The following is a 27,382-nucleotide window of genomic DNA, read 5'->3' as shown; positions in this document are numbered from 1 at the left end:
CACATCCACTCTTTTTCCAATTCTTTTCTCATATAGGTTATTACAGAGTATTGAGTCGAGTTCCCTGTGCTGTACAGTAGGTCCTTGTAGATTGTCTATTTTGTATGTAGCAGTGTGCATCTATTAATCCCAAACTCCTAATTTATCCCTCCCCACCCCTTTCCCCTTTGGTAGCCATAAGTTTGTTTTCTATGTCTGTGAGTCTGTTTCTGTTTGTAAATAAGTTCATTTGTATCATTTTTTTAGATTCCACAGATGAGTGTCATCATATGGTATTTGTCTCTTTCTGTCTGACTTACTTTGTTTAGGATGATAATCTCTAGGTCCATCCATGTTGCTGCAAATGGCATTATTTCATTCTCCAGCCCTAGTTTCTGATCAAATTTATAGAGGCTTCCAGACCTGAAAAGAAGAGGCCCATCAGCCCCAAATTCCCATGCACTCTGTGGCTAATCAGAGTCAGGGTCTCCCCACAGGTGCTGTGCCCTGGAATTAGGCCACTTATGAGTTCTGTGTATACACGTGTGTGTGTGCATGTATGTGTTTTATTTATTTATTTTTTTTTTTCCAGAAAACCCACGGGAGTCATGTTTCGATCCTGGTTCCATCAAGAACGGCACACGAGTGGGGTCTGACCTGAAGCTGGGCTCCTCCATCACCTACTACTGCCACGGGGGCTATGAGGTGGAGGGCTCCTCGACCCTGAGCTGCATCCTGGGGCCCGATGGGAAGCCTGTGTGGAACCATCCCCGGCCAGTGTGCGCAGGTGGTGGAGCCCGGGGCTGGGGCGGAGGGAGTGAGGGCACGCCAGAGGCGGAAGGGGTGGGAGCCTAGGGGAAGGGGCAGGGGGGACACGGTCCTCACAGGTAGGCTCTTTGTGTTCGCTGTGGATGAAAGTGGCTGGGAATTCACCAGATGTGCCAGTCCCTGTCGAGGTGTCATCTCTCTCAGATCACATAGTGTGCTCACCCCCACGCCAACAGACATCCTGAATGGTGGCCCCAGACATGCCAGCAGCCCACACCAGGGAGAGGGGAGTCTAAAAGCAGCCCTGAGTTGGTTCCCCATCCTAGGGGAAATCACTGAGAGTTCAGAGGTGTAAAACTAAGGCCAGCGGGGTGGGCTAACTCCAAGGGTATCTGGGTTAGCCATGGGGGCCTAACAAAAGCGATCGGATGGAGTGCCGGAACTTCGGGAGCATGGCGGCCACTGAATGTGAACAGTGAGGAGACCCCTTTGCCCAGGTGGGAGAGGCTGGCTCTGAGGTCCGCCCCTTGTGGGATTAGGCACCGTGGCTGGGTCTCGTGGGCTGTCTGCTCTCAGCGGGCTGTTCCTTAGTCGTGCAGACACTAACTGTCCGGGTGCAGACATCAGCCACGGGGCAGCAGAGCACCTCCAGGTCCCACTTGTAGGCAGAAGGGATTCCTAAAGTGGCCCCCAAGGCTGGGCCTGCAGGGACCAATGCCTGTGTCACTAGAGAGGGCAAGGACTGGCCAGCACCCGGGAGGCCCCAGAGCATCGGCAGGGAGGGGGCTCAGGCCATGTGCCAGGCCGTGGGTGGATGTCCTTGGGCAGGACAGGGCAGGGTCCCCAGGACGCCCCTCCTCCGCATTAGTGGCTTCGCACTAGGGCCGGAAGCTCAGGCCGGGAGTGAGCAGGAACAGAAGGTGGACGGCTGATGAGAGGCCCATGAGGTCACCTGGCCCTCTACCTGATTTCTCTTTCAGCCCCCTGTGGGGGACAGTATGTGGGTTCAGATGGAGTGGTCTTGTCCCCCAACTACCCCCAGAACTACACCAGTGGACAGACCTGCCTGTATTTTGTCTCCGTGCCCAAGGACTATGGTATGGGTTTATTTGTATGTTTATTTGTTTTCCGACTCTTTCCAATCCCTCCACCCCTTCCCAATTGCGCCCCAATTCCACTCCCAATTGTATCCACTCCTACTGTGCAAATGAGCTGAGGAGTCTTCCACAGAGGACCGCTGAGTGCAGATGCCGTGCACTGGGCTGTAGGATGCACTCCTGACACACGAGGGAGGAAGGGGCTAGTGAGACCCACTGGAACCAAGGGATGGGGTGGTTAGGGAGGAAGCAGCCAGGACAGAGGCAAGGTGGGGTGCACCAGGGGCTCCCCAGCACTGCCCAGGTCTGAATAGAGGTGCTGCAGACCCAGGCTGATTGGAAACCCAGGGGAGAGTGGTGGAGCGGCAGGAGGAAGGGAAGGAGTGGGATGGAGCTGGGCTTGAACGAGGGAGCTGGGAGCCGCGTGGTTCTGCTATTCCATCAGCAAGCCTGAGCCTGGTCCAGCAGCGGTGGTCAGGTGAGCAGAGAAAGAGGGAGGAGCAGGTCAGTGCCCTGGGAGACCAGAGAGGCCTCCAGATTCCAAGAGACACAGGCAAAAAGGAGCTGGGCTGGTCCCCTGCTTGGCAGTGGGACAGTTAAGAGTCCTGGTAGCCCTGGAGGATTCAGGAAGTTCCTGAGGGGCACAGGCTGCTTGTACCCAGGCAATCAGTGACCAGCCAGGCTGTTTTCTCTCTGGATCTCCTCCTTGTAGGAAAAGGAACAAATATTTCTAAACAGGGTTGGCCTTGGTGGGGTAAAGGGTATCTAAATGTCCTGAGCATCTAAGAGAGAGATGGGGCAGCCTGCGGAGAACTGGCTGCTTATGCCCAAAAGATAGGATGGAGTGAGCGCGGGGCAAGGCCTGATCACTCACCCAACATTTATTAAGTACCTCCTAGGGACCTCGCTCTCTGCTGCGAACCAGACCTGCAGAGATGAGAGGGATACATTTTCTGCCCTCTGTAAGCTCCCAGCCTCATCTTCACCCACAGGTCCAGCTATCAGGCACCACTCCCATGCCAGCACCTGCACACTCATGTGTGTGAGCACACCCCCCCTGCCAACACATTTATGTGGCAGGAGCTTTTGACCTGTAAGATCACAGTTAGAAAAGTACTGAAAGGTGGTCCAATCCCACCTGCCACCCAGAGCCGAATCCTTGATAGCTGGGCATGCAGATTTTACTTGAATTCCTCCGGTAATAAAGAGCTCACGCCTTTGCAGGCAGCCAGTCCCAAGGCTGGGCGGTTTCACTGAGCTGAAACCTGTTCTGTGGAGAGCTGGTTCTGGGTGGGGGAGTGGGGGGTCGTGTTCTGTCCCAAGCATCTTCTCTTTGTTAGGGATGCAGAGCCCAGGGATTAGGTACAGATTTTTACCTCGGGTCTGAAATACTTGTCCCCAGCCCGGGTCTCCACTTTAACATCCTCTCCTCACAGATCTTTCTTTGATCCCCTATCTGAAGTGGCCTGCTGTACGTATCATTTTTTCCCATTCCCGCTAAAATTTAACACTATCTAAAATAATCTTGCTTATCTATTCGCTTAAGTGTTTTTTGGTTTTTTTTTTTCACTTTTGCCTGTCTCTTCCCACTGGGATGCACACTGTGTGACATCAGGAACCTTGCCCGTGCTGTTCACCCCTGTAGGAGAGAGTGTGGCAATACCCCTGCCATCATCCCCCACTCAGTGCCAATTTTCAGGGCACCGAAGCGAGCCCTCCTTGTTCCTCTGCCCATGAGTTGAGAGCTAAGAGTCTCTTACTCATCACTGCAAATGCTTTTTCTCCCAGGCAGTCAACTCCATGGCCCGAGTGGCTCCCTACCGCCACACACACGCACGCACACGCACACACATGCACATCCCACGTCCTACGCACTCAAGGTTTAAGCCAAAATAGAGAAGGGCTTACCCTGGTACTTGCTCTCAGATGCACTCAGTCAACTGGGTGACCAGTGCCAGCAGAACGTACCAGGGTCTGAAATGGAGCTGTGCCCCTCCCCCAGGGCCCCACAGTGTCCGTAGCTCCAGCCCCTCCAGCAGTAACTGGCAGAGATGGGACAGTTGAGGAAAGACTGTGATAGCCATCAAATGGCAGGGCCCTTAGGTCTTATCTGAAAGGGGACTCCTCAAGGCCATGGTCCACCAGCTTTCAGCCCCCTCCCCTGAGCTAGCTGAGTGGCCTTGGGGAACTCGCTTCACCTCTGAACTTCAGTTTCTTTGTCTATAAAATCGGATATCTGGAAGAGTCGTGGTTGGAGAAGATGATGTACAATGTAAGCATGGTACCCAGCACACAGTAGGTGCTTAATAAATGTCACTTTGCCTCTTCCCTTGGAGTTGCCAGAGGGAAATGAGGTAGAGATGTTCACCTATTGCACGACAGTTGCTCCTTCCTCAGGAGCAGAGTGCTACTCACCCCCTCATTCCTCTTAACTGTGGGGGATCTTGTATCCAGGGGCTGCCCTCATTGGCTGGATCTTCAAAGAAAAAGTAAGGGAAAATACAGGGTCCTCAGATCCACATGGAACATGGGGGATGTCACGGAAAGCTCTTCCATGCCCTAGAGTAGTTGCTGTCACTGCAACCTGAGAAAAGAGTAGGGTTAGCCTGGCTGCTGTCATCTTGACCCGCGTGGGAGAGTGCCAGCCGGGCCCTTCGCAGCTCCCCGCATCCCTGTGCCCGGTGTCTAATCAGCCAGTGGGAAGACTCAGCAGGCAGTCAGGCCCGTGAACCAACGTCCTCCCCTGAGGTTGCCCAGCTCCTGGCCCAGGGCCCCCAGCCCTCCAGGGCTTCCTCCCAGCACAGCCACCCGGTCTTCCCTCTGAGGTCTGCGCACCATGTCTCCTCCACAGTGGTGTTTGGACAGTTTGCCTTCTTCCACACGGCCCTCAACGATGTGGTGGAGGTGCATGACGGCCACAACCAGCACTCCCGGCTCCTCAGCTCCCTCTCGGGCTCCCACACAGGTACCCAGGGCTGCGCCAGGGCGGTGGGCAGGGGCCTCGAGGGGAAGGGGCCCTGTGGGCAGGGCGTGGCCACAGGTGGAACCACACCTTTGTGTTTGCCACGTGCTGGTGCTGTCGGCTCCTGATAACCCCACACAGAAGGGGGCTTTAGAGGCCACCCCCACCCCAAGCTGTCTCTACACCCCCTACTCAGTGGTGCCGCATTCCCCTGTGGGTTGATATTGAGACCCAACATGTTTTTCTAATTATAAACATATTTCATTTTCGCTGTAGACAACTTAGAGGCAAGACAAAATAATTGCATAAAGGATTAAAATAAAAACCATCCAGAAAGAACCACTGAAAAGATGGAGTGTATTTCCGTCCAGTCTTTATATCTACTTGGACTTAATCTTTTACATTTTTCGTTAAACACAACAATATGAACATTGTGAGCATTTTTCTGTTTTTATTTTCGTCTATAATAGGATTTATAAATGCTGCCTAATAGTCTATCATGTAGTTACTCAAAATTATGTAATGAATTCTCTATTATTGAACATTTAGATTGTTTCTTATTTTTCACTCTCGTAAATACTAATTCAATATAGTATACATATATCTTTGTATACATCTCTCTTACCCTAGAATATCTAGAAGTGGAATTGCTAAGTTAAAGGAAATGTGTGATCTTTAAGGCTTTTTATAAAGATCGTCAAATATCGCTCTAGAAAGTTCTTGCCACTTTGTTCACCAACAAATAAGAGGGCATGTTTTATTCTCACAAAAACTAGGTAATTAAGAAAACAAAAACATCATCAGTTTGAAAAGTGAAAATGGTATTTCTTTTTTTTTTTTTTTTTTTTTGGTATTTCATTTTTTAATTTGCCTTTTTTTATTACTACTTCGGTTAACCTTTTATAATGTAATTGTTGGCCCATGCATTTTTTATTTGTGAATTTACTTGTAGATTGGTGTTGATTTTTCTATTAACATTTATTTAGTAGAGTGCCATATTATTATAAGCTATATATATTGCATGCCATAGAAACCTCTTGTCTACAGTACATGCTATGAAAAACCCTCCCCTAAATTTTGTCATTTGCCATTTAATTTTCTTCAGGGTATGTTTTAATATCAGAAAAGCTAAATTTTCCATGATATTAAATCTGTGAATGTTTTCTTTTAAAGTTTTCTCCTTTACTTTTCTGCTGACTAAATAAGTATTCTTCCATGTTTTCTTTTCTTCTTTTTTAGTTTCATTGTTCCTTTTAATACCTTTGGAATCTATTTTGATTTGTTGCTTGATAGGGAACATCTAACCAACATTCTTACAAATTTAGTTAAATCAGTTGTCCTATTGGAATTTTCAAAACGCCAGATTTATATATATTAAATTTTTGTAAAGTTGAAGGTGTGTTTCTAGACTCTTTATCCATTTCCTCTAAGTGTCTGTTTATTCTTGTATCAGTATAAAAGAAGCTTTAATTAGTGTAACATTATACATTGTAATAATTTTAAACATATGGTACTGTTTAAAATTATTACAATGACACATTGTCATTCTTGGTTTAAAATTTTTTATTGACTCTTCTTGCTTAATTTTGCCTCCAAATAAGTTTTATAAATATTACATCAAGTTAAAAACAATTGCATTGGAATTTTCATTGGAATTCCATTAAACTTATATATTAATTAGGGGAGAACTCACGTCTTTATAATAGTACCTCTATTTCCCATCAGGAATATGGTATGTCTCTCTATTTACTATCTTTTGAAAGAAAAAAAAAAAATCTTTGGAAAGGTGCAATAACTTTCATTTCGGCAGTGTCCATTTTTTGTTAACTTTATACTTCGATATTTCATGGAAATTTGTGTTGTTGCTACTGCAGATGAGTCCTCCCCTCGCCCCCCTGCTGAGCACTGCCATTATCTTCTCCAACTGGTCTTTGCTAGTATATTAGAAGACTGATATTTGGGGTATAATCATCTTGTAAAATCATTGAACTCTCCGTAATAATGCTAAGACTGCGAAATGATTCTCCCGGGTCCTCTAGGCAAAAAGCAATATCATCTGCAAATAAATTTGTCTCATTATCTCTTTGCAGTGGTTTTCCTTTTATTTTCTTCCATGGTTATTGATCTAGTCAGGTGTATTACCTTAACACCAATGTTGATATTTTATGTTAGAAAACAGAATCCATTTTGTAACTATTTTAAATGTAACACCATAGCTTACATAACATCCCATGGTGATGTTTAATCTCCTTGGTGTTAGCGGTTACACACAAGGACAAAATAATCTGAGGAAAAAGAGGAGGAGAGATGTTATGAAACAAAAGCAGAGGTTAATTAATTAGAAGATAATAACAACTCCACAGATGGAACGGTACTTGCCCTTCTTCATAGTTGCCCCTTTTTCTCAGCTGGACCAGAGGTTTTATATTGTTTGTTTTGTTTTGTGTGCTTCATTCTGTTTTTTATTGCTTCTACTTAATTCTTCTGTAGACGTTGTTATGCTTTTCTAATTAATTGACCCCTGCTTTTTTTCATAACACCTCTCCTTTTTTTTCTTCAGCTTATTTTTTTCTTCTTGTTCTAACTTTTTGAATTGAGAGTCTTGTTTGTTATTTTCTCCGTGTAATAAAGAAGCATGTTTACAGCATATATATATTCACCTCGAAGTGTAGTTTTGGCTTCATGCCATAAATTTTGACATGCACTGTTTTCATCATTACTTTCTAAGTAATCTGTCATCATGATTTGCTCTTTCTGCACAAGTTATTCAAGGATGTCTCTTCTTTTCCCCGCCAAGAACTTGGATTTTGTTCTTGTTACATTTAAACATTTGTGTTAATTTTTATTTTTATTGCCAGATGGTTAGAGAATGCAGCTTGTACCGTTTCTACTTTGGGGATTAAATGAGGTCCTCTCAGTAGCCAAGGACATTTTTTTAATTCCCTAAGTATCTGAGAAGAATATGTGTCCTCTGTTGTGTAGAGAGTCCACGTAGAGAGGGGGGCAAACTCGAGCTCTGCGGTCACACTGCCTGGTCTCCAATCTCAGCTCTCCCAGTTGCTTGCTAGGTGCCTGCGGTCGCAACACTTGGCCACTGTGAGCTTCAGTTTTCTCATATGCAAAGTGCAGAAAGTAAACATTCTACCTCCCAAAGTTATTGTTAGGATTAAATAAGCTTTGTAGTAGCCATTAGATCAGTCTTACTCAATTTTTATTCAAACCCATTATATAAGTGGTTCTCAGTGAAATGGAACACCCCACACATGCACACTCAAGCAGTAGTATAAATCAGGATTTTGGAAGGTAGGATGCTTTTCTAAAATCTCTTGATGACAGATAGATGATAGATAGATAGATAGATAGATAGATAGATAGATAGATAGATAGATGATAGGTAGATAGATGACAGATAGCCATAGATACAGAAGTATAAATATAGGTACAGATAGAGAGATAGGTATACATTTAGGACCTATAGATATAATATGGATATAGATATAGGGCTAGATATAGATGTAAAAGACCAGTAGGAATAGAAACAAATAGGTATAGAGATAGATGACTGATAGGTGGATGGATGGATGGATGGATGGATGGATAGATAGATGATAGATAGATAGATGACAGATAGATAGATAGATAGACAGGTAGACTGATAGATGATAGGCAGATAGCTGATAGATAGATAGATAGATAGATAGATAGATGATAGATAGATGATAGATAGATGATAGAGATAGATGATAGATAGATAGATAGATGATAGACAGATGATAGACAGACAGACAGGTAGACTGAATGATAGATAGATAGATAGATGATAGACAGATAGATGATAGACAGACAGACAAACAGGTAGACTGACAGATGATAGGTAGATGATAGATGATGATAGATAGAGATAGATAGATGACAGATAGATAGATAGATAGATAGATAGATAGATAGATAGATAGCTGATAGATAGATAGATGATAGGTAGATGATAGATAGATAGATAGATAGATAGATGATAGATAGATAGATAGATAGATAGATAGATAGATAGATAGATAGATAGATAGATAGAGGTATAGGACTTATCTATATGTCAATATCAATATCCTCAGATCGTCTCTTATTCCTCATGTGGAGAGACACTGATGATGAGCGATTAGTGCTGATGGGAGTGAACTGTGTCCCTGTCCCTGAGGTTGTGTTGGGGGAGAAAAAAGAAAAGCTTGAGGACTGCTACTCAGCAGTCTTCATCTTGTTTTTCCATTTATATATCAATGAGAATGTTGTGTGAAAGTATCTCCCACCACAATTGTGATATTTTGTTGTCTTCTTGTGTTTCTAACAATTTTTGTATCTGTGTTTGCCTGATTTATCTTTCCTCATTTTCTTTGAGAATCTTTCTTTTAAGAGGAAGTTTACTTATAAGTGAAACATGCATTCTGTTATCTGTCACCTTGTTTTGTTTGTTCTGGGGTTTGTTTTGTTTTGCTTTTGCTTCTTCACGTTTCCATTCATACCTGACCCATCTCTGATTTCCAAGTTTTGTTGATATTTGGACTTTATCAATGTTATCAGTAATTATTTTGTAATTACGGGCTTCTTCCCCAAGAACAAGTTTTTCCATTTGCATTTAGTTTTGTTACCTCTTTAAAAATAATTAATTGGGTTTAACTGCATTTTCCTAGTTGTCTTTATCTCTGATAGTTTTTGATTTCCCTACTTTTGTTCATCTTTTAAAAGTAGGGCTCCTCACTGCAGTACTTTCTGTCACCTTGCATGTATGAGAATGCCTTTCCTTTGATGTATCATATAAATGACAACCTGATTATAAATCAAATTATGGGTCACAAACTTATTTCAAAGCTGCAGTGGTTACTTTATTCTAGTAGTTAATATTGTAGATGAGTTGAAGTCCAACCTGATTCTTTGTCCTTGTAGGCAACCCATGCTTTTCTCTTTTAAAAACCTTTCATATATTTTCTTTATTTTTAAAATTGAAAAGCCCACTAGGATGTGTCGTGATGGAAATCTCTTTTCATTAATTAGATCTGGTACTTTGTGAACAGTTTCATTCAAAACCTCAAGTCTTTCTCAAACTTAGAAAACTGTCTTCCTTTTTAAATTATTTTTTCTCCTTCAATTTCTCTTGTCTTCTCTCTCTAGAATTCTTGATATATACATATTGGATTTTATTTCTGTCTTTCATGTCACTTGTCATTTCTCTCATTAGTTTAATCTCTTTATCCTTTTTCTATGGATTCTGGAAGGATTTCCCAAATTTAATCTCTACTTTGCTGTTCAATTTCTGCAGAATCTAGCCCTGTGTGCTAGTGTTTCTCATCTCTTTGTAGCCTTTATTGATCTCAGATCTGTTCTTTGGCACATCTTCCTTCTCTAATTTCAGAGATGCAATCCTAAATTTAATCTTGTGACGTCGATTGAATATCTTCTGAGATTTTTACCTGTTCTTTGTCATAGTTCACATAAAGATATTTGCTTTGACTTCTGAGAGGGTCCCTCCCTTAAAACTTTGGAATCTTTTCCTACGTCCAGTGATTTTACTGTGTGTTTATCCCTGGAGAGGGAGATCTGCATACACCCAGGACTGGAAGTTGAAATGGGTCCTGGGAGAGATTACAGGGGTCCTACTCCACATATATCCAGCCAGATGACGGGAGGATGGAAAACTTGAGTTTGTTCTGCTTGCATTTATTGAGAGGAGGAGCTAGAGATGGTGGTGAAAATCAAGGAAAGTTTTTCTTTCCTTTTTTTTTTAAACCACGTTTTCAAAAAATAAAATAAAATAAAATAAAATAAACCATGTTTTCAATACCATCAAAGTGACAGATTTGTGAGAACTAGTGCTATACTGGTAAATGGTTTATTTATTTATTTATTTATTATTTATTTTTGGCTGCGTTGGGTCTTTGTTGCTATGTGCAGGCTTTGTCTAGTCGCAGTGAGCAGGGGCCACTCTTTTGTTACAATGCGTAGGCCTATTGTGGTGGCTTCTCTTGTTGTGACACACAGGCTTTAGGCACGCAGGCTTCTGTAGTTGCAGTGCATGGGCTCACTAATTGTGGCTCATGGGCTCTAGAGTGCCAGCTCAGTAGCTGTGATGCTTAGTTGCTCCAAGGCACGTGCTATCTTCCTGGACGAGGGCTCAAACCCGAGTCCCCTGCATTGGCGGGTGGATTCCTAACCACTGCGCCACCACGAAAGTCCCAAGGAAAGCTTTTCTTTATGAGTTTCTTTTTGCTTGGGCAGTCAAAAGTTAGCTGGGCAGTGACTTCTGGGCTCAGCCACCTGGGACCTATGTAAACCTAAGTGCATTGTGAAAAAGGCTCTGTAATTCCCATGACCAGTAGCAGCACATGGGCTTTCTGGAAGTGCTGGTGGATCCTAGGTGTGCTGCCCAGTGGCTTCTTGGCCGGTTGCAACTCCAGCCCCCCTTGCGGTGGAGACGTAAACTGGCTTTCTGCAGCGCCTACTTCCCTTGGGATGTCAGCAGACTTTCCCAGGGGTCCCTAAGGCTGTGGAGGGACAGCATGCAGGGTGGTCATGCCACTGCCCATCACCCCACAGTCTCCCTCAGCTTCCACAGGATGGTGATGGTGAGCAGGACTCCATCTCACAGCTGCAGGTCCCTCTGCACCACATCAAGCAGAAGATATAACTTTATCCTCTGATATAAAGGCTTTGGGGCTTCCTTAGCTTCCTGTGCCTGTGTACCTTCCCCAGTTTTTGTGTTATTGGCTGGGTGACAATATGCCCTGCTTTGCCCGGGGTCGTCCCATCTTTCCCTTGGTTGTCCCAGCATAATTATTTACAGCATGCCCTTGACTCTCAGACGTGTCCTAGTATGAGCAGTAAATTATATTATCCCTCTGGTTATCGATCATTTCACAGGGCATCTGGGAAAAGCCAATAACTCTCTGATGATCACATCACCCTCCTTCCCAGAACTTGGTAACTTTATTTGTTTGTTTTTATCAAATTGGTATCAGTTTTCCAAGTAAACTGCCAGTCAGTTTGGTAATGGCCATTCTCCCCCATCCCTGTGGGTCAGCACATCTTTAGAAGTTATCTCCTTTCCAAGCAGGTCATTTGACCTGAACCTTTCTTTCTTGATATATAAACAGTGCATACTGAATGCCAACTTCACATTGACATGGGTCAACGTAAGACCGCGGATGCAAAAGCTTTCTGTAAACTTTAGATTGTAAAGTGCAGTAAAAATGTGCAGTTTTATTTCAGGAAGGCCTGGGAGGTGGAAGGGGTTGCTGTGTGGGGTGTGGAAGCCCCTCTGCCCTAGCCGGGATTTTACCTGCCGGGCCCGACTGACTGCTGGACTCACTCTCTTCCTCTCCTCCTCGCCCCTTATCTCGGCAGGAGAATCGCTGCCCTTGGCCACCTCCAATCAAGTCCTCATTAAGTTCAGTGCCAAAGGCCAAGTACCAGCCAGAGGCTTCCACTTTGTCTACCAAGGTATGCAGGACGTGACGTGGGAGGTGTGAAGGCAATCTCGGTTCTTCAGTGACGGAGAGAACATGGACATTTGATCCCTAGTCTGAGCCTCATTCTTAGGGTGTTTGGGAGCAGTTACTGGCTTGGGGGGCAGTTCCCTGAAATTCAATTGAATTGTATGCATTCATGTACCCAACAAACAATTCACGGACCAAACTCCATGATGGATAAGGGGAGAAATCAGAGAAGAGAAGCTAATTTGGTCCCTCCCCACCCCCACAACCCCCTTGTCTGGCACAGTCCTGTTGGTTGGGAAGACCAGCCCAGGCCTCTTACCTAGACCCTCTCCTGTGGAGCTTGATTTTGTCTGCAAGGCCCAGTAAAGGTGCGGGGAAAACACAGGCTCTGGAGTGAGGCGGACCTGGATTTGGATCCCAGCTCTGTCACTTTCTAACTGGGCACCAGCTACAACCCCCTCAGAGCCCAGTTTGTTCACCTATAAAATGACAGTGATCATATTACCTTGTTGATGGCATTAAAAGGGTTCACAGAGTAGCTGGCGTGAAGCAGATAATCAGTGTCTGTTCCCTTCCTTATGGCCCTGAGAGGCCAAGTCTTGGAGCACCCTGGCTTTCACTTTCAGGCCCCAGCCTCTTTCTGTCCAGGAGAACGTCCACCCTCCTAGGGCTCAGATTCCAAGAGCGGTCCTGTTCATCCCACTGCCCAAGATAAACCGCACTGCCCTGTGCAGGGGTAACCCTGCCCCTGGGACACCCTCCGTGGGGCCTGGGTTGAAGGGTCCTATCTGCCCCTGTAGGCAGGGGGAAGGGAGATTCAGGCCATGAGAGCAGGGCTCTGGGCAGGGTCTCAAGGCACATGGGGAGAAGAGGCCAAAGGCAAGGTCAAGGGAGGAGGAAGGGCCATTCTCCCTGTTAAGGGGACACATGACCCTACTGGGCAAGGGGCTTCATTGGAAAGGCGAAGAGCACAACGGGGCCTAGAGTCTGGGCCCAGAGGGCTCACACTGCCTCCCGTGGTTTCCAGAAGCTGTGCTACAGCATTGTGTGTCCAACTCTATATCAGTACGATGGGCCTCATCCTCGAAAGCCCCCTACCCCTGCCCTGAGGGAAAGCGCCCAGAGCCTCTCAGGGCCCCCCCAGTTCCAGCCCCACGGTGCGTCCATCCCCAGACCAGTTTCTAGAGGGGTGAGGCCTGCCCCTCAGCGCCCTTGTCCCCTGCAGCGGTGCCCCGAACCAGCGCCACGCAGTGCAGCTCGGTGCCCGAACCCCGCTATGGCAGGAGGCTGGGCAGTGACTTCTCCGTGGGGGCCATCGTTCGCTTCGAATGCAACGCCGGCTACGCCCTGCAGGGCTCCCCAGACATCGAGTGCCTCCCTGTTCCGGGGGCCTTGGCCCAGTGGAATGTCTCAGCACCAGCGTGTGTGGGTGAGTCCTGGACGACCAGCGCTTGGAGGGGGCCTTCGGGGGGCCAGCAGACACCCTGCGAGACGCACAGCAGCCCCGCCGGCCAGCGTAACTGAAGAGGGTGGCCCCTTCCAGCCACACGCTCGTCCTGTGGGTCGGTGTGAAGACAGCGAGGAGGAGCGGCGGGGCTGTGGGGGAGGGGCGTGGGGGGAGGGGAGGGGGTCCAGGTCCCTGGGGAGGGTCGTGTGGGGAGGAGCCACGGGAGGAGGTGGGGCTGGGGTCCAGGGGAGAAGCCAGCAGGGGGCGGGGTCACAGCGAGGCCGGGAGCCCTGGGAGGGGTCTGCGGGGGAGGCGCCCCTGGGGACCCACAGAGTTGCCTCCTTCCCAGTGCCCTGCGGCGGCAACCTCACGGAGCGCAGGGGCACCATCCTGTCCCCGGGCTTCCCTGAGCCCTACCTCAACAGCCTCAACTGCGTGTGGAAGATCATGGTCCCCGAAGGCGCTGGCATCCAGGTAGGGGCCGGGGGTGCCGGGGAGACAGAGCAGCCTGCCCTGCCCCTCAGGCCAGGTGCGCGGGGAAGGCCCACAGACAGAAAAACACGACAGCACCTGGCGCAGGAAGGACGAGGGGTTGGCGTTGGCTCGGCCATCGGGGAAGCCAGAAGAAGGCGGCGGGCCTGGAGCTGGAGTGTGAAGCCTGGGGAGGAGTCATAGGAGATGTTTTTCAAATGGCTTGAAGGGTGAAGGGTTCACTTCTTCAGGTTGTGGGGGATGGAAGAGGAGACACTGCAGGGGAGGGGAGGAGCACACGGACAAGCACAGGTGAAGCAGGGACGCGCGCCCGGCACACACCTGGGGTGTCACACCTGCAGCCCAAGGCCACAGCAGAATCAGGGCTGTGCTGGTGCCCAGGGGCGGCAGCCAGCTGGAGGAGGCCCAGGAGGGCTGCAGCGGTAGGGAGGAGGGGCCGGGGCCCGCAAGGCCAGCAGAGAGCAACCGCAGGGACTCGAGGTGGACAGGTCCAGCCAGGGGCGGGGGGTTACTGGCTCACAGCTGCTGGATGTCTGATGCAGTCAAGGCAGGAAAGTGAGGAAACCCAAGGGGTGTCGGAGAGATGAGAAGGCCAGTTGGACTGAAGTAGCCCTGCATCCCAGACTTTCCTTTCCCTGTTCTCTGCCTGACAAAGTACCCCCACTGTCTTATAACCATCCCATGTCTCTCTCCCCTCTGGACAATGAGCTACTTGGTGAAAGGGACTGCACTGTACTTTTATCAAAGTTCCTAAGTGCCGGGTCCAGATGAGGTGCTCAGTAACCGAGTTAAGCACGTGAAGGGAGGAGAGGGGAGGGAGGGGAAGAAAGGGAGGGCTGCCTAACCAACGATTCAATCCCCCTGCCTTCCCAGATTCAAGTCGTCAGTTTTGTCACAGAGCAGAACTGGGACTCCCTGGAAGTGTTTGACGGTGCAGACAACACTGTAACCATGCTGGGGAGTTTCTCAGGTGAGGTGGGGCTTCCAGGGACCTGGACTCTGAGGGCGGGAGTGGACTTTTGTCATTATTACTACTGTTGAAATTTAATTCACATGCCATAAAATTTACTATTTTAAAATGTACGATTTAGTGGGTTTTAGTATATTCACAAGGTTCTGCAACTATCACCGCTATCCAATCCTAGAACATTTTCATCAGCCCAGAAAGAAACCAGGTACCCATCTGTATCCACTCCCCATCGTCCCGCCCACCCCCACCCCCAGCAACCACTCACCTACTTTCCATTGCTATGGGTTTGCTCTCTCCAGACATTTCCTGTAAATGGAGTCCTACAGTCTATGGCCTCCCGGGTCTGGCGTCTTTCCCTCGGTGTAACGTGTGCAGGGGTCACCACCTGCAGCCCGCACCAGCACGTCACCGTGTGGACAGACCGCATTTCATTCCATCGTTGGTGGACATTTGGTTGTTTCCACGAGTTGGCTAATTATGAATAATGTTGCCATGGACGTTCATGTACACGTTTCCATGGGAACATGTTTTCAAGTCTCTTGGGTGTATACCTAGGAGTGGAATTCCTGGGTCATACGGTGATGCTATATCTGACTTTTTGGAGAGACTGTCAGCAGAGGGGCTGCACCACTTTCCGTGCCAGTGGTGGACTTCTAAGTGCGGTGTATGATTTTGCCCAAAGGCCAGGGCAATTATCTGGGTCTTGCAGGGCCCAGAACTCCATGTTGTCAAGGTCTAAGAGGGAGTCACGTGCCCCAGATAAACTGTCTACACTGCCTGGATGGCCCAGAGAATTATCCATGTCAGAATCACTTTGAAGACGTCTGGAAGTAGACCAGACTCATAGGCCACCTGAGGAAGTCAGCCTGCTGCTGGCCTGTGGCTCTCACCCTGCGGGAAGTTGTTGGAGTCTCTCCTCCCTCAGCGGTTGGAGACCCAGCACTCTGAGGGGAGCTGATTTGTCATTCAGTGGGTTTGATAACTAGGGCCACCTGGGGGCCTTGGGAGCAGAATGTCAGCAGGTAGCAACAGCCAGAGAGACGGGGCGGCGCCCGGGGGTGCGGAGAGGCCAAGTCTGATTGGTCCCCGTTTCCTCGCCCAGGAACCACCGTGCCTGCCCTGCTGAACAGCACCTCCAACCAGCTCTACCTGCATTTCTACTCTGACATCAGCGTGTCTGCGGCCGGCTTCCACTTGGAATACAAAAGTGAGATCCCAGCGTCTCAGCCGCATGCAGGTTCAGGGTGGAAACTGGCAGGGCCCGAGTTGCCATGAGGAGCGGGGGTTGTCCTAGGGCTGGATGTTTTCCACTCCGCTTGAGCCTTATGCCGACCTAGGTGAGGACGCTTAAGCTCAGAGAAGGTCTGAAACCTCCCCAAGACACACAGCCAGGAAGTGGCGGAGCCAGGGTTCTCACCCAAGGGTCCGTTACTCAAAAACCTGTGTGCTTCCTCTGTGTCCACACAGGAATGGGAAGGGGGCCTGGTCACGGGCCTGGGCCCAGTAAATTATTTGGGGTGTGAGAAGATGGAGGTACTCTCCTCCTCCATCCAGCTCTAAAAAGCGGCCTCTCCAGCCCCCAGTCAGTGATGCAACTGTCTTTGAAGTTCCTCTCCTCATTGCAAACTTCACTCCTCTCCCACCAGATTTCTCCCTCCACCCTCAAAACCTTACCTCCTGGCTTCCAGCATCTCTAAGCGGTCACCCCTAAAAACTCTTCAGGAAAAGGCATTGCAGGGGCAGTGGGAGGCGCAAACTGTGGGGCATAAGATAGGCTCAAGGACGTATTGTGTAACATGGGGAATATAGCCAGTATTTTATAATAACTGTAAGTGGAAAGTAACCTTTAAAAGTTGTATTAATTTTTTTTTTAATTTTTTAAAAAAGGAAAAGGGTTGCAGATGTGCCTTGTAGGGCAACAAAGACAGGGGTCACCGGGGTGGCTGCTCTTATCCTGAGACTGCCTGCTTATCCCCTTCCACACGGGCTACAGGAAAGAATAGGTCGGCAGCAATGTTTGTCACCCATTCGTTCAGCAAATGCTTACCAAGCATTTACAGTGTGCCAGGCGTGACGCTGGGTTTTGCTAGGATTGGGTAAGATCGGGATGGATGAATCACCTCGGTGTCCATGGGAGAGAGTCAGACTCGTGCACAGAGCAGGGCATGACAGCATTCCAGGTGCTCTCAGGGGTGTCACCAGGTGGTACAGCAGCGGTTCAAAGGATAGAACAGTCCCTTCTCCCGGAGGCTGGTGGAGAAGGAAATGTCATGAAGAAACATTGGACACCTGCAGCGTGGCACACCCTGTGCTAGGCGCCCACTGAACAGAGATGAATAAGGCACAGAGCACAAAGTCTAGGGGGAGAGATGGGCATGGAAACAGTAATTGTAGTGCAACCTGATATGTAAAGGGAATGCAAAAGAGGGAAGCTAACCCTGGCCACATGAGACTTTACAGAAGGAGTACCTGAGTTAGGTTGGGGATGAGAAGTAAGAAATGGGGGAAGGTGTGGTTGGCTGGACCATCTTGGACAGGACGGGCAGATGGAAACCCCACGTGCTGCTAGAGGCAGCTGGTATGATCAGCATCGCCCAGCTGGTCTCAAAACAAATGAGCTTTGCCCAGGCAGTTGGGAGAGGAGTAGCTGGATTCCAGGATGCTCATTGCCTGAAAGAACTAAAATGTGCAACTAGTCGGAAAGCCCTGGGGCAGTTTGAAGCCAAGACCCTGTGGGGTGGAGGATAGGACAGGGACCTCCGAGATCTTCCTCCTGCAGACCTCTCAGGCCTCACTCTCCGGGAGGGGTGAAATGTCCTGGGCTCTTGAATAATTCATATGTTTCCTTTCACCCTCCCTTCTCTCTCCTCTCCAGTTTTGTTTCCTCATCCAATATTTAAATCTGAATCCTTAAATGTTCCCTAGAATCTTCTCTTTTCTTTCATGTTCCAAGATAGACTTCTTTCCTAAATCTCTTTGTCATGCTACTGCCTCATTCCCAGGAAAAATTCACCTCCTCTGAATTTTTTTGCTGCTGTTGTTGTTCAAGAGAACTGATAGTTTTCTCAGTAGCTGATTTTATCACCCACTGTCCTCTCACAGTGGAAAGAGCTAAAGGAAAGCAGAGGTCTCCATTAGTATTTGGAGACTGAAATTCCTAGGAGCCAGACCCTGTAGTTATATTCTTGTTCTGTAGATAATCTGCAAAGAGGGGACAGAAGGGGAGAATTTATTGCTATTGTAGAGACAAATGCTTTTGAAGGGTACTGAAAAGTCCTGTCTACAGCTGTGACTCATATTTAATGTTCATTTAATTGAGATGGAAATGGAAGAGTGTGCTTTCAAAAGTAAGAAACTGCATATGATTTTTTTAAAAGTCTTCCTTTGTTATAAGCATGGCTTAAACAAAATCAAGCTGTACAATGTAAAGAAGTTAGGATGGACTTTTCTGTGTCCTTTCCTCCCTCTCTGCCCTCACCTTTCTCCCCATTCCACTTTTCTCCCACCACACTCTTTTGTCTCTTGCTCACTCTCTTTTGCTCTCTGTCCCCCCTTCTGTCCACCACTGCCCTTCCAGTAAGTAGGTCTCAAGTTGCTAAGCTGTGATCACCCCACTAAACACCGACTTGCCTTCTACTTGCAGCTCAGGGAAGAGTCGGGGGGGAAAGAGACAAGATGAGAGTTGAGATGAATTACTTTCCATTCAGTTTCATGATTGTTTTAATACTGTCCTTGGAGTCTTTTGTCCCAGATGCTGAGATTTATGGATTTAGGCCCAAACAGCTTCTGTTTCCAAGTATCACATTGATTTCTTAAAAGCACATGCAGGACAGAAGTTGTCTGGGAGGAGCATGGGGAAACTTCTTGGGGTGATAGCAGTGTTGTATAGTTTTGCGCCTGGGGGCATGTGGACAGCCAGAGTCCACAGCTGATGCCCGCCTGCCCCAGGAGGCTTTGGTCTGTTGAGCCTGTGTGTGGTATAAACATTCTGATTTTCTCTATGTGCTGGGAGGTGAAAGGCTTAGGAAACACCAGCCCAGAGGCTGGGAGGAGAGAAAGCACAGCTTAGAGGCAGCTTCTCCTCCCTGCTGCCAGCACTGCCCTCGGCCTGCTAGCACATCAACCTAATGGGCTTGTCCATTCTCCTGCCGTCTGTCTCTGTCTGGTCTAGCGGTGGGCCTGAGCAGTTGTCCAGAACCTGCTGTGCCCAGTAACGGGGTGAAGACTGGCGAGCGCTACTTGGTGAACGATGTGGTCTCTTTCCAGTGCGAGCCGGGATATGCCCTCCAGGTACCTCCCCTTGACCCCCAGGGCTGGAAAGGTGTGCCCTGAGCCAGGGTCAGCCAGCCTTCCCCCAGCAGAGCTGCAGTCACCAAAGAACAGAGAGAAGCCCCACAGATCCCTCAGGGACCATTATCCCCTCCTGGAACTGTTCATGCAGAAGACAAAGTGCTGACTTTAGCCATCTGGCACAAGCCAGCCCTGAATGTGTTCCTGCAAAGTTTCGGTTTGATTAGACTTTAGGAAAATTTAATTTTCCTTTGAAGGCGGTGAGGGACTCTGGTAATTAAAGGAGTCTCATGAGGAACCTTTACTAATGAGAATTCTTTAGTAATGGCTGTTAATAAGCACCCTTCCCCAGATCTCTGTCCCTCTGCCTCACTCCCCATCCCACAGTGGATCCATGCATCTTGTTCCTTAACCCAAGGCCCCAGCACAAGCCCCCTGCTCCAGACTGTACACGCAATTGTGCCCAGGGGGGCGGCTAGCCCACCCGGTTTTTGATTCCTCCAGGGCCACGCCCACATCTCCTGCATGCCTGGGACCGTGCGGCGCTGGAACTACCCTCCTCCACTCTGTATTGGTAAGAGAGCCCCCACTTTTCCAGTTCATTCAAATGCATTTCTACCAGGGCTTTGAGTTCAGGGACATATCACTGGGATCAAGTTCAGCTCCAAAGGAAGTTTGGAATTCCAGGTCTGCTCACAGGCGGTATTTTAGACCGATGTTTTTGTAAGCTTTAACTCTCAAGATTTTCATGCCTTTTAGATATTTTCACCCACCAAAGGAAACATGACAGGAGGCTTGCCCATTCGAACACCTGACAATGACCATTCTGATTCCAAATCATCGACCAAACCCCAAGTGGAATCTCTGGGCACTTTGGGTTTTCCCCTGTGACAGACAGATGGAATCCACTGAGAGGGAAAGGCTGAGGGTTGCCTGTGAAATGAGGACTTAGCTTGGTTTGGTTTCTGTGCTGAATAGTGATGAAGAGATTACTGGATGCAAGAAAAGACAGGGTCTCCACCCTAAGAAGCGTCTAGTCATCTTGGGGCGGGGGCAACATACCTTTATCGAGGGTCTGCCCCATGCCAGGCACGGAGCTACGTGTCTCCTCACCACAGCTCTTCAGGGCAGGTGTCGTCACCATCATTTTGGCAAGTAGGAAAACTAAGGCTTTTAGGATTCAAAAGAAAATGGCAGAGTTGGGAATGGAAACCTAGGTTTCCTTAATGCCCCGCCAACTCTCAAGTGCAAATCTAGGCTAAACTTGGGGTAGGAAGCAAGGTGAGCTGAGCGTGTGTCACTGAAGCATATGACATTGCCCTTCAGTGAGCTCACCAGGGTGCAGGCCCGGTCATCTGTTGAGCAGTCAGAAATTGAACTGGTCAGCCCAGGACCCTTTCCCCATCCTGTATTACAAAGGCCTTACCTGGGCAACCGCTCATAGAACAGCAGCCGTGGTGGCTGAGGGTTTACTGTGCGTGCCAGGTGCTGTTCCAAGTGAAGCGAAGTCCTTTCTGTGACCCTCTGTGACGCAGGTGCTGGGTGGGGGAAACTGAGATTTGGAGGTTTGGGGTGGGGGCCCAAAATCGGGAAGTGGGAGCATTGGGATTGTGACCCCGGGGGTCAATGCCAGAGCCTCCGCTTTGCACCCGGGCACTGTTCCCTTCAGGTCTCTGTGCTCGAGTCACCCTCTCCCCAGAAGGCATTTGCATAGACACGGCATATAGCCTCCCCTCCACTCCTTTCTCTGGCCTTCCGTGACGGGCTAACCCCTTTCTGCACACACAACCTTTTCTTAATAAAAGATGTAAAAGAAAAGAATCAACATCAACTGACCAGGCTACCGTTGTGCCCCAGCCCTGCGTCTTCAGGTGACTCTGACTGAAGTCACCTCCACTGGAGTTTTAGATGCCCCAGCCCCTCCTGGTGGCTCCTCATGGGATAATCACAGTCAGTTTGGTTCAGGGTGTGTGTCAACACTCAGGGTGGGTTCATGGTGGGGCTCCCCTGCTGACCACGCAGCCCCATGGACTATGTATTTGTAAAGAGCCTGGCCTGGTGCCAGTGCATCCCTGTCCCCTTCCTTCATCCTATTTTTCGGTCCTGGAAGAGTTGATTGGACAGTGAGGGGAGGGAGATTTGGGGGACAGTGTAGGAGATGGTCACACTTCTCTTGGGGCAGACCACTTTTGCTGCATGACCTCACTAAGGAAACTGACTTTTGAAGGGCATGCTCAAGGTCAAGCATCCGTAACTTGGGACTGCTGGGCAGACCTAGAATATACTTCCCTTCCTGGGTTTATGTACTCAGTTTGGCCCTCGTGTCCAGTTTTTGGGGGAGATGAATTATAGGTCCCTTTGGATTCTCAAAGGGAAATTGACATGGGAGAGTCCAAATGCTGCATGGCCCTTTACTCTCTTCATTGCTGTCCTAACCCTCTGTCTGGCCTCGTGGTCACAGCGCAGTGTGGGGGAGCAGTGGAAGACATGGAGGGGGTGATCCTGAGCCCCGGCTTCCCAGGCAACTACCCCAGCAACATGGACTGCTCCTGGAAAATAGCACTGCCCGTGGGCTTTGGTAAGTCATCACGCCCGGGCCTCTGGGCTTAAAGCAACTGTCTGTTGCCATCACTCAGCATAACCCTGGCCGAGTTTGCTTAGCTGCCTCTCAGCGGTTGGCCTCTTGTGCAGGCGTGAGGATCAGTTAGGAATGGTAGAGATGAACGTGCTTTGGGAACATAAAATAGGGAAAAAAATCTTCAGGGATTGCCATTATTATTTTTATCATTTGAGTAGTGAGCTAAAATCTAGGAATGTGGAATGAGAAATTACTCAGGGATACTTAAAAAAGAAAAAAACAATCTATTTTATGGAGACCGGACTTCAACCTGTGCTTTTAACTGCAGTGTGCAATTTCTCATCCTAATTAAATTGAGCCAAGGTCAATGTGAAATTGAGTTTGCATCCTTTATACTCACATTCTCGCTGGCCTTAGAAGATTGGGAGATGTCCTCTGTGTGTGTGTGTGTGTGTAGACACAGGGATTGGTGAGGTGTAGAAGACACTGATCTGGGTACAAAATATAATTACTGGAGATTCATGTCTTATGCACTGGGAATGTAATTTAACCCCAAATATTTCTATTGAAGAGACAGATGATTTGCGTTGAATGGAATTTATAGGCTGTACACATAGGTCATCTTGCCCAAGTCATTGCTCTGCTCCTTAGGAATGAAATGTCCCGAGGGGATCGCTCCTGCATAGGCCTGTGATCCCCCAATCTGTGACCTCAGGAATGAAGACCACCTCTTTTGTCCTTTGTTATTCATCCTAGAGGAGGTCTTCTGATGGAGAAGAGGCTTTCAGGAGAAAGTGATCCAACCTGACTTCTCTAAATCTTACCTGAGGGGAGGAGAGAGGTTGTGACCCTCAGAGGATGGAGTCGGATTAAGTACCATCTTCTGAGGGAAACTGGGGATGGATGAGCAGGGTGCAGAATAATGATGGCTTCGGCAGCCTTGGGAGACTCCAGATTTTGAGACATTGGGAAAAGAGGAGCTGGGAGACCCTCTAGCTCTACATGCAGGCATGAGCCCGAAGAACCTCAGATGATAAAGGGACGAGGGGAGGGCCACATCCAAAGGAAAACAGAACTTTAAGTGGGAGATGCATCACTGTTCTAAGTCCTGATGTTCAGCCACCAGAGCTGTCTATCTGTAAGTCCTCCAGGCAGTCAGCCTCCAGCAGGGACCAGTCATAGAAGACCAGATCCCTTGCTTTCAAGTTAATGTTGGACTCCAAGCAGTCCCTAATGGCACCTGGTTTCAATGTTTAAAAGCCTCTCCATTTACAAACGTATGCCACTAGATGGCGGCAGTTAGGCAGCTCAATTCAGAATTTCTTCTGTCCTTAGAGAGCCCCTTTAATGGCCCTGCAGCCCCAGTGTTGGGGTGATGTATGGGTGGTGGGCTGGAAAGCATAGGTTCTGCAGATACGTACAAAGGTGCCCAATGTAAAATTATGTGTAATTTGGAAACAATTTACATGTTAATGAAAAGGAGAGTGAACAATAGTTGGGTAATTCATTAAATGGAATTAATGTAGTTAAAATCAATGAACTGTATCTTTACATATCGAAAAGGATATACCTTGAAAAACACGGTGTTGAATTTAAAAGTTTACAAAACTGTATACACACTATAATAAGATTCATACAAATGTTTAAAACATATATTTTTTTAAGAATCTAAAAACATGAACTGGAGGGGTATCTTCCAAATTCATGGGAGTGACTGGCTCTGTGGAGAGAAGGGCAGTAGGAGAGGGCAAGAGACATGAAGGGTCTTCAGCAGTATATGTCAAGTCTTTATTTTATTTAAATAATCATGTGCAAAAAAATTCACGCCTATGTGCTCATTCTAAGCAAATTAGAAAGTACAGATCAGCAAATTATAAAAATTCCAATTTATCTGTAATCCCACCTTGCAGAAATAACCGCTCACAGCTTAGTCCTCACCTTCAAAATGTAACCTTCATGAAGACAAGGGCCTGTAGCTCTTTGTTCCTCCCTGTGCAGGGCCCGCCTAGCACAGCCCCGATGCATGGCAAATGCTCAATAAATATTGCTGGTGAATCAACAGTCTTCTAGTTTTTTAATACAAAAACTAGAATTGTATGCTACATACTACTTTGCAGTCCGATTTTCACAATTAACATTGGAGGCATCTTCCTATGCTCAGAAATATATTTCTTCAATATTTTCAATAATAATCAAATTTTGAGAAATCTTATCAATCAATAAATATCAGTAGTCCCACCTTTATTCTTCAAAGAATACATTAATATGAAATTAAGATCCTAATAAAATCCATTTAACCTGTTGGGTTGTTAGGAGATCTTGATTAATCCAATAAGATTCCAAAGTATAAAATTCACTTGGCATCTTAATAGAACCAATGGGACAATGTATTCTTCTAACTTCTGAATTATCATAAGGGTTCTAGAAAATACCAGTATTGAAGGTCATGTCTTTTGATTGGGTGTAGTTATTTTTTTAAGTGGTGGTATTTTTAAGTAAAAAATTTATTTTAACAAAGCTATCTTTATACTGATACTAGGCACATGAATCCTAAATTTAATCAGGTGTTAACCCTGAACTTCGTTTTCAATAAAATGAAACATACTCAAGATGGCACTCTGAAATGACTGGTGCCTTTCATTTCAAATGAATAATATAAATAGTTTTAAGTCCAGTCCTGCCTGAAGATGAGAGACTGGGCTGAACCAGCGACTCCCCACATGTGGTCTGGGAACCCTGACTGGGTGGGCAGTCGGTAGTGGGGACCCGTGGGCTCCGGCAGGTGAGGTTTTCATGAGGCGGCACGTGGGAAGCAGAACGGTATCGCCTGGGCACTGTCTGCCTCTGTCTTGCTCCCAGGAGCTCACATCCAGTTCCTGAACTTCTCCACCGAGCCCAACCACGACTTCATAGAAATCCGGAACGGCCCCTACGAGACCAGCCGCATGATGGGCAGATTCAGTGGTAGTGAGCTTCCCAGCGCCCTGCTCTCCACGTCCCATGAGACCACCGTATATTTCCACAGCGACCACTCCCAGAACCGGCCGGGGTTCAAGCTGGAGTATCAGGGTAAGGACCCAGAGGGCCCGTTCATCCCCGCCTTTTACCCACAACCACCCGTCTTCCCAGCCTCCCTCATAGGGAGGAGGGAACCCAGGAAGGGCTGAGGGGTGGGGGGCAGGCCCGACCACCGTGACATGTCTCTCTGGCCCCGCGGAGCCTGCTGAACCCCTTTGACAAGCCCTTCCCAGGGCGGCAGCCCCAAAGCACCCTCTCGGGCTCCACCCCCAACCAGACCCAACAGCCATCAGTCCCCCTCAGGCACCCCCGAGTGTCTAACCAGCCTCTCCCCCTTGGCCTTCAGAGGCTCACTTCCTCCTCTGGGTCCTCCCCTGTGTGTCAGTTATGCTCAGTCAAAGCTCCTCCTGTAACATGCCAGAGGATTCCAGTAATGATTCTGGTAACAATCCCAGGAGCACCCGCTGAGACAGGTGTGATGAGACAGGTGTGTTTACTCCCGCTGAGGGTCTCCCTGTGAGAGGCCGGACCATGCACACCGCAGCTCCTCCACCCTGCGCTGGAGTCCTGTGACTGGCCCACTCCTCCTGGAACCAGCGCCATCCACTCCAGCTCAGGCTTGCCCTGTGGAGGGGCCATTACCTGTGCCGGTCCAGCTGTGCCCACCTGTGCGGCTGTACGTGGGGCCTTGGGTGGGCCCGACATCTTCCTCGGGGGCTTTCCTAGTGGGACTGACAGAACCGTTTGTTCTAACCCCTTCTCCCAGATTCTTCAACTGCATTTTTTTTTCATATGTTTAGGCTTTTTTCCAAGACTAGTACATGCTTGTCAAAAAAGTTAAAACATTACAGAAGTTTTTGTGAGCGCATCACAGAAAGTCAGAATTCTCCCATAACCCCACCTATGCAGAAATATCAACTTGTAACAGTTTGCTTTTCCCATCTTTTCCATACATATACTGTATCTATATTATTGTACTTTTAACCAAAATTGGATCACTATAGATACTGTTTTGCAATTTGCTTTTTTTTAAGTTTTAATTACACAAAGTTCACAGACACTTTCACCTTGTCAAAAAAGAAAGGGCAGGGGTGGCTAACACAACATTGTAAATCAACTACACTCCAATAAAAATTAGAAAAAAAAAAGAAGGGGGAGAAAGAAGGAAGGTAGGAAAGGAGGGAGGGAGGGAGGAAGGCATTAAGAAATTAAAATATCACAGGTAAGGTCGAGCTTTCCTTGTCTACAGCCTCCAAACCCAGAATTATTCCCCAGAAATAACCACTATTGTTTCGATGTGGTCTTTCCAGATCTTTTCCCATGCACTGCCATACATACGTAACACGTTACCTGTGAAGAATATGTAATACATCGTGCGTTTTCTATGGTAATATAGAATGTTCTATATATACATATACACACACATATATGTATAAATATATACCATCCTAACATTGGACTTTTTTATCCCTTGTCAGGGATGAATACTGGCCAAGGACTTGGGCTTGCCATTGAGGGAAAACCTTAAAGGATGCCCCATGAGGTGGGCGCCTTTGGACCAGTTGTACAGATGCTGCCCCCTCCGGGGACCCTCCCTGAGTGTGGTCAGGCTGGTCACCACCTGGGAAGCCTCAGGAGGAGGAGCTGGGCCTCTCACACCAAGGCAGCAGCAGAGAGAAACCAAGCCGCTTTCCCGGAAAGTGCCACTTCGTGGGTGGTAATGAACGGGGCTGTACGCGGGCTCCTCACGGAGGCCAGCCTCAACGAAGCACGCCTGTACCTGTGGAGTGTACACCACCTTGGAGGGCGGTGGACCTGTCCAATGGGTCGTGACGCATCCCAAGGCCACAGTCTGGCCCAGGAGAGACTCAGGCCCAAATGCAAGATCAGGGTGCCTCTCTGGGACAGACACGGGCCCCTCTCAGGCTTCCCGTGTGTTAGTCTCCTAGGGCTGCTCTATCAGCGTACCACAGGCGGGTGGCTTAAACAACAGAAAGGTGCTCTCTCACAGCCTTGGAGCCTGGAAGTCCCACAATCAAGGTGCAGGCAGGTTCCTTCTGAGGGCTGTGAGGAGGGATGTAGTCCACGCCTCTCTCCTGGCTCCCAGCGGGTGGCTGGCCGTCTGGCATTCCTTGGCTTCTGGAAGCATCACCCCTGCCTCTGGCTTCATCTATACACGGTCTTCTCCCTGTCCTTCTGTCTGTGTCCAAATTTCCCCTTTTTATAAGGACACCAGTCATTCTGGATTAGGGCCCACCCTAATGACCTCATTTTAATTTAGGTAAACTCTGTTTCCAAAC

General features: G+C 48.0%; 1 protein-coding gene across 2 annotated transcripts in view; it reads left to right on the top strand.

The window, feature by feature from the left end:
* CSMD2 (CUB and Sushi multiple domains 2) overlaps positions 1-27,382 on the top strand; it is a 629,134-nt gene that overhangs the window by 498,116 nt on the left and 103,636 nt on the right. For both annotated transcript variants that reach the window (XM_057744228.1, XM_057744218.1), the window contains exons 30-41: positions 572-766; positions 1,728-1,844; positions 4,696-4,809; positions 12,196-12,291; positions 13,513-13,716; positions 14,084-14,208; positions 15,100-15,196; positions 16,299-16,403; positions 19,368-19,486; positions 19,991-20,060; positions 21,948-22,064; positions 24,924-25,133. In XM_057744228.1, coding sequence (XP_057600211.1) covers positions 572-766; positions 1,728-1,844; positions 4,696-4,809; positions 12,196-12,291; positions 13,513-13,716; positions 14,084-14,208; positions 15,100-15,196; positions 16,299-16,403; positions 19,368-19,486; positions 19,991-20,060; positions 21,948-22,064; positions 24,924-25,133 — 1,569 coding nt within the window. The remainder of the gene's footprint in view (positions 1-571; positions 767-1,727; positions 1,845-4,695; positions 4,810-12,195; positions 12,292-13,512; positions 13,717-14,083; positions 14,209-15,099; positions 15,197-16,298; positions 16,404-19,367; positions 19,487-19,990; positions 20,061-21,947; positions 22,065-24,923; positions 25,134-27,382) is intronic.

Source organism: Hippopotamus amphibius, chromosome 1, assembly GCF_030028045.1.
Source record: "Hippopotamus amphibius kiboko isolate mHipAmp2 chromosome 1, mHipAmp2.hap2, whole genome shotgun sequence".
Classification (NCBI taxonomy): Eukaryota; Metazoa; Chordata; class Mammalia; order Artiodactyla; family Hippopotamidae; genus Hippopotamus; species Hippopotamus amphibius.
The sequence above is the reverse complement of the archived record's forward strand: the minus strand, read 5'-3'. Positions and strand labels throughout refer to the sequence as shown.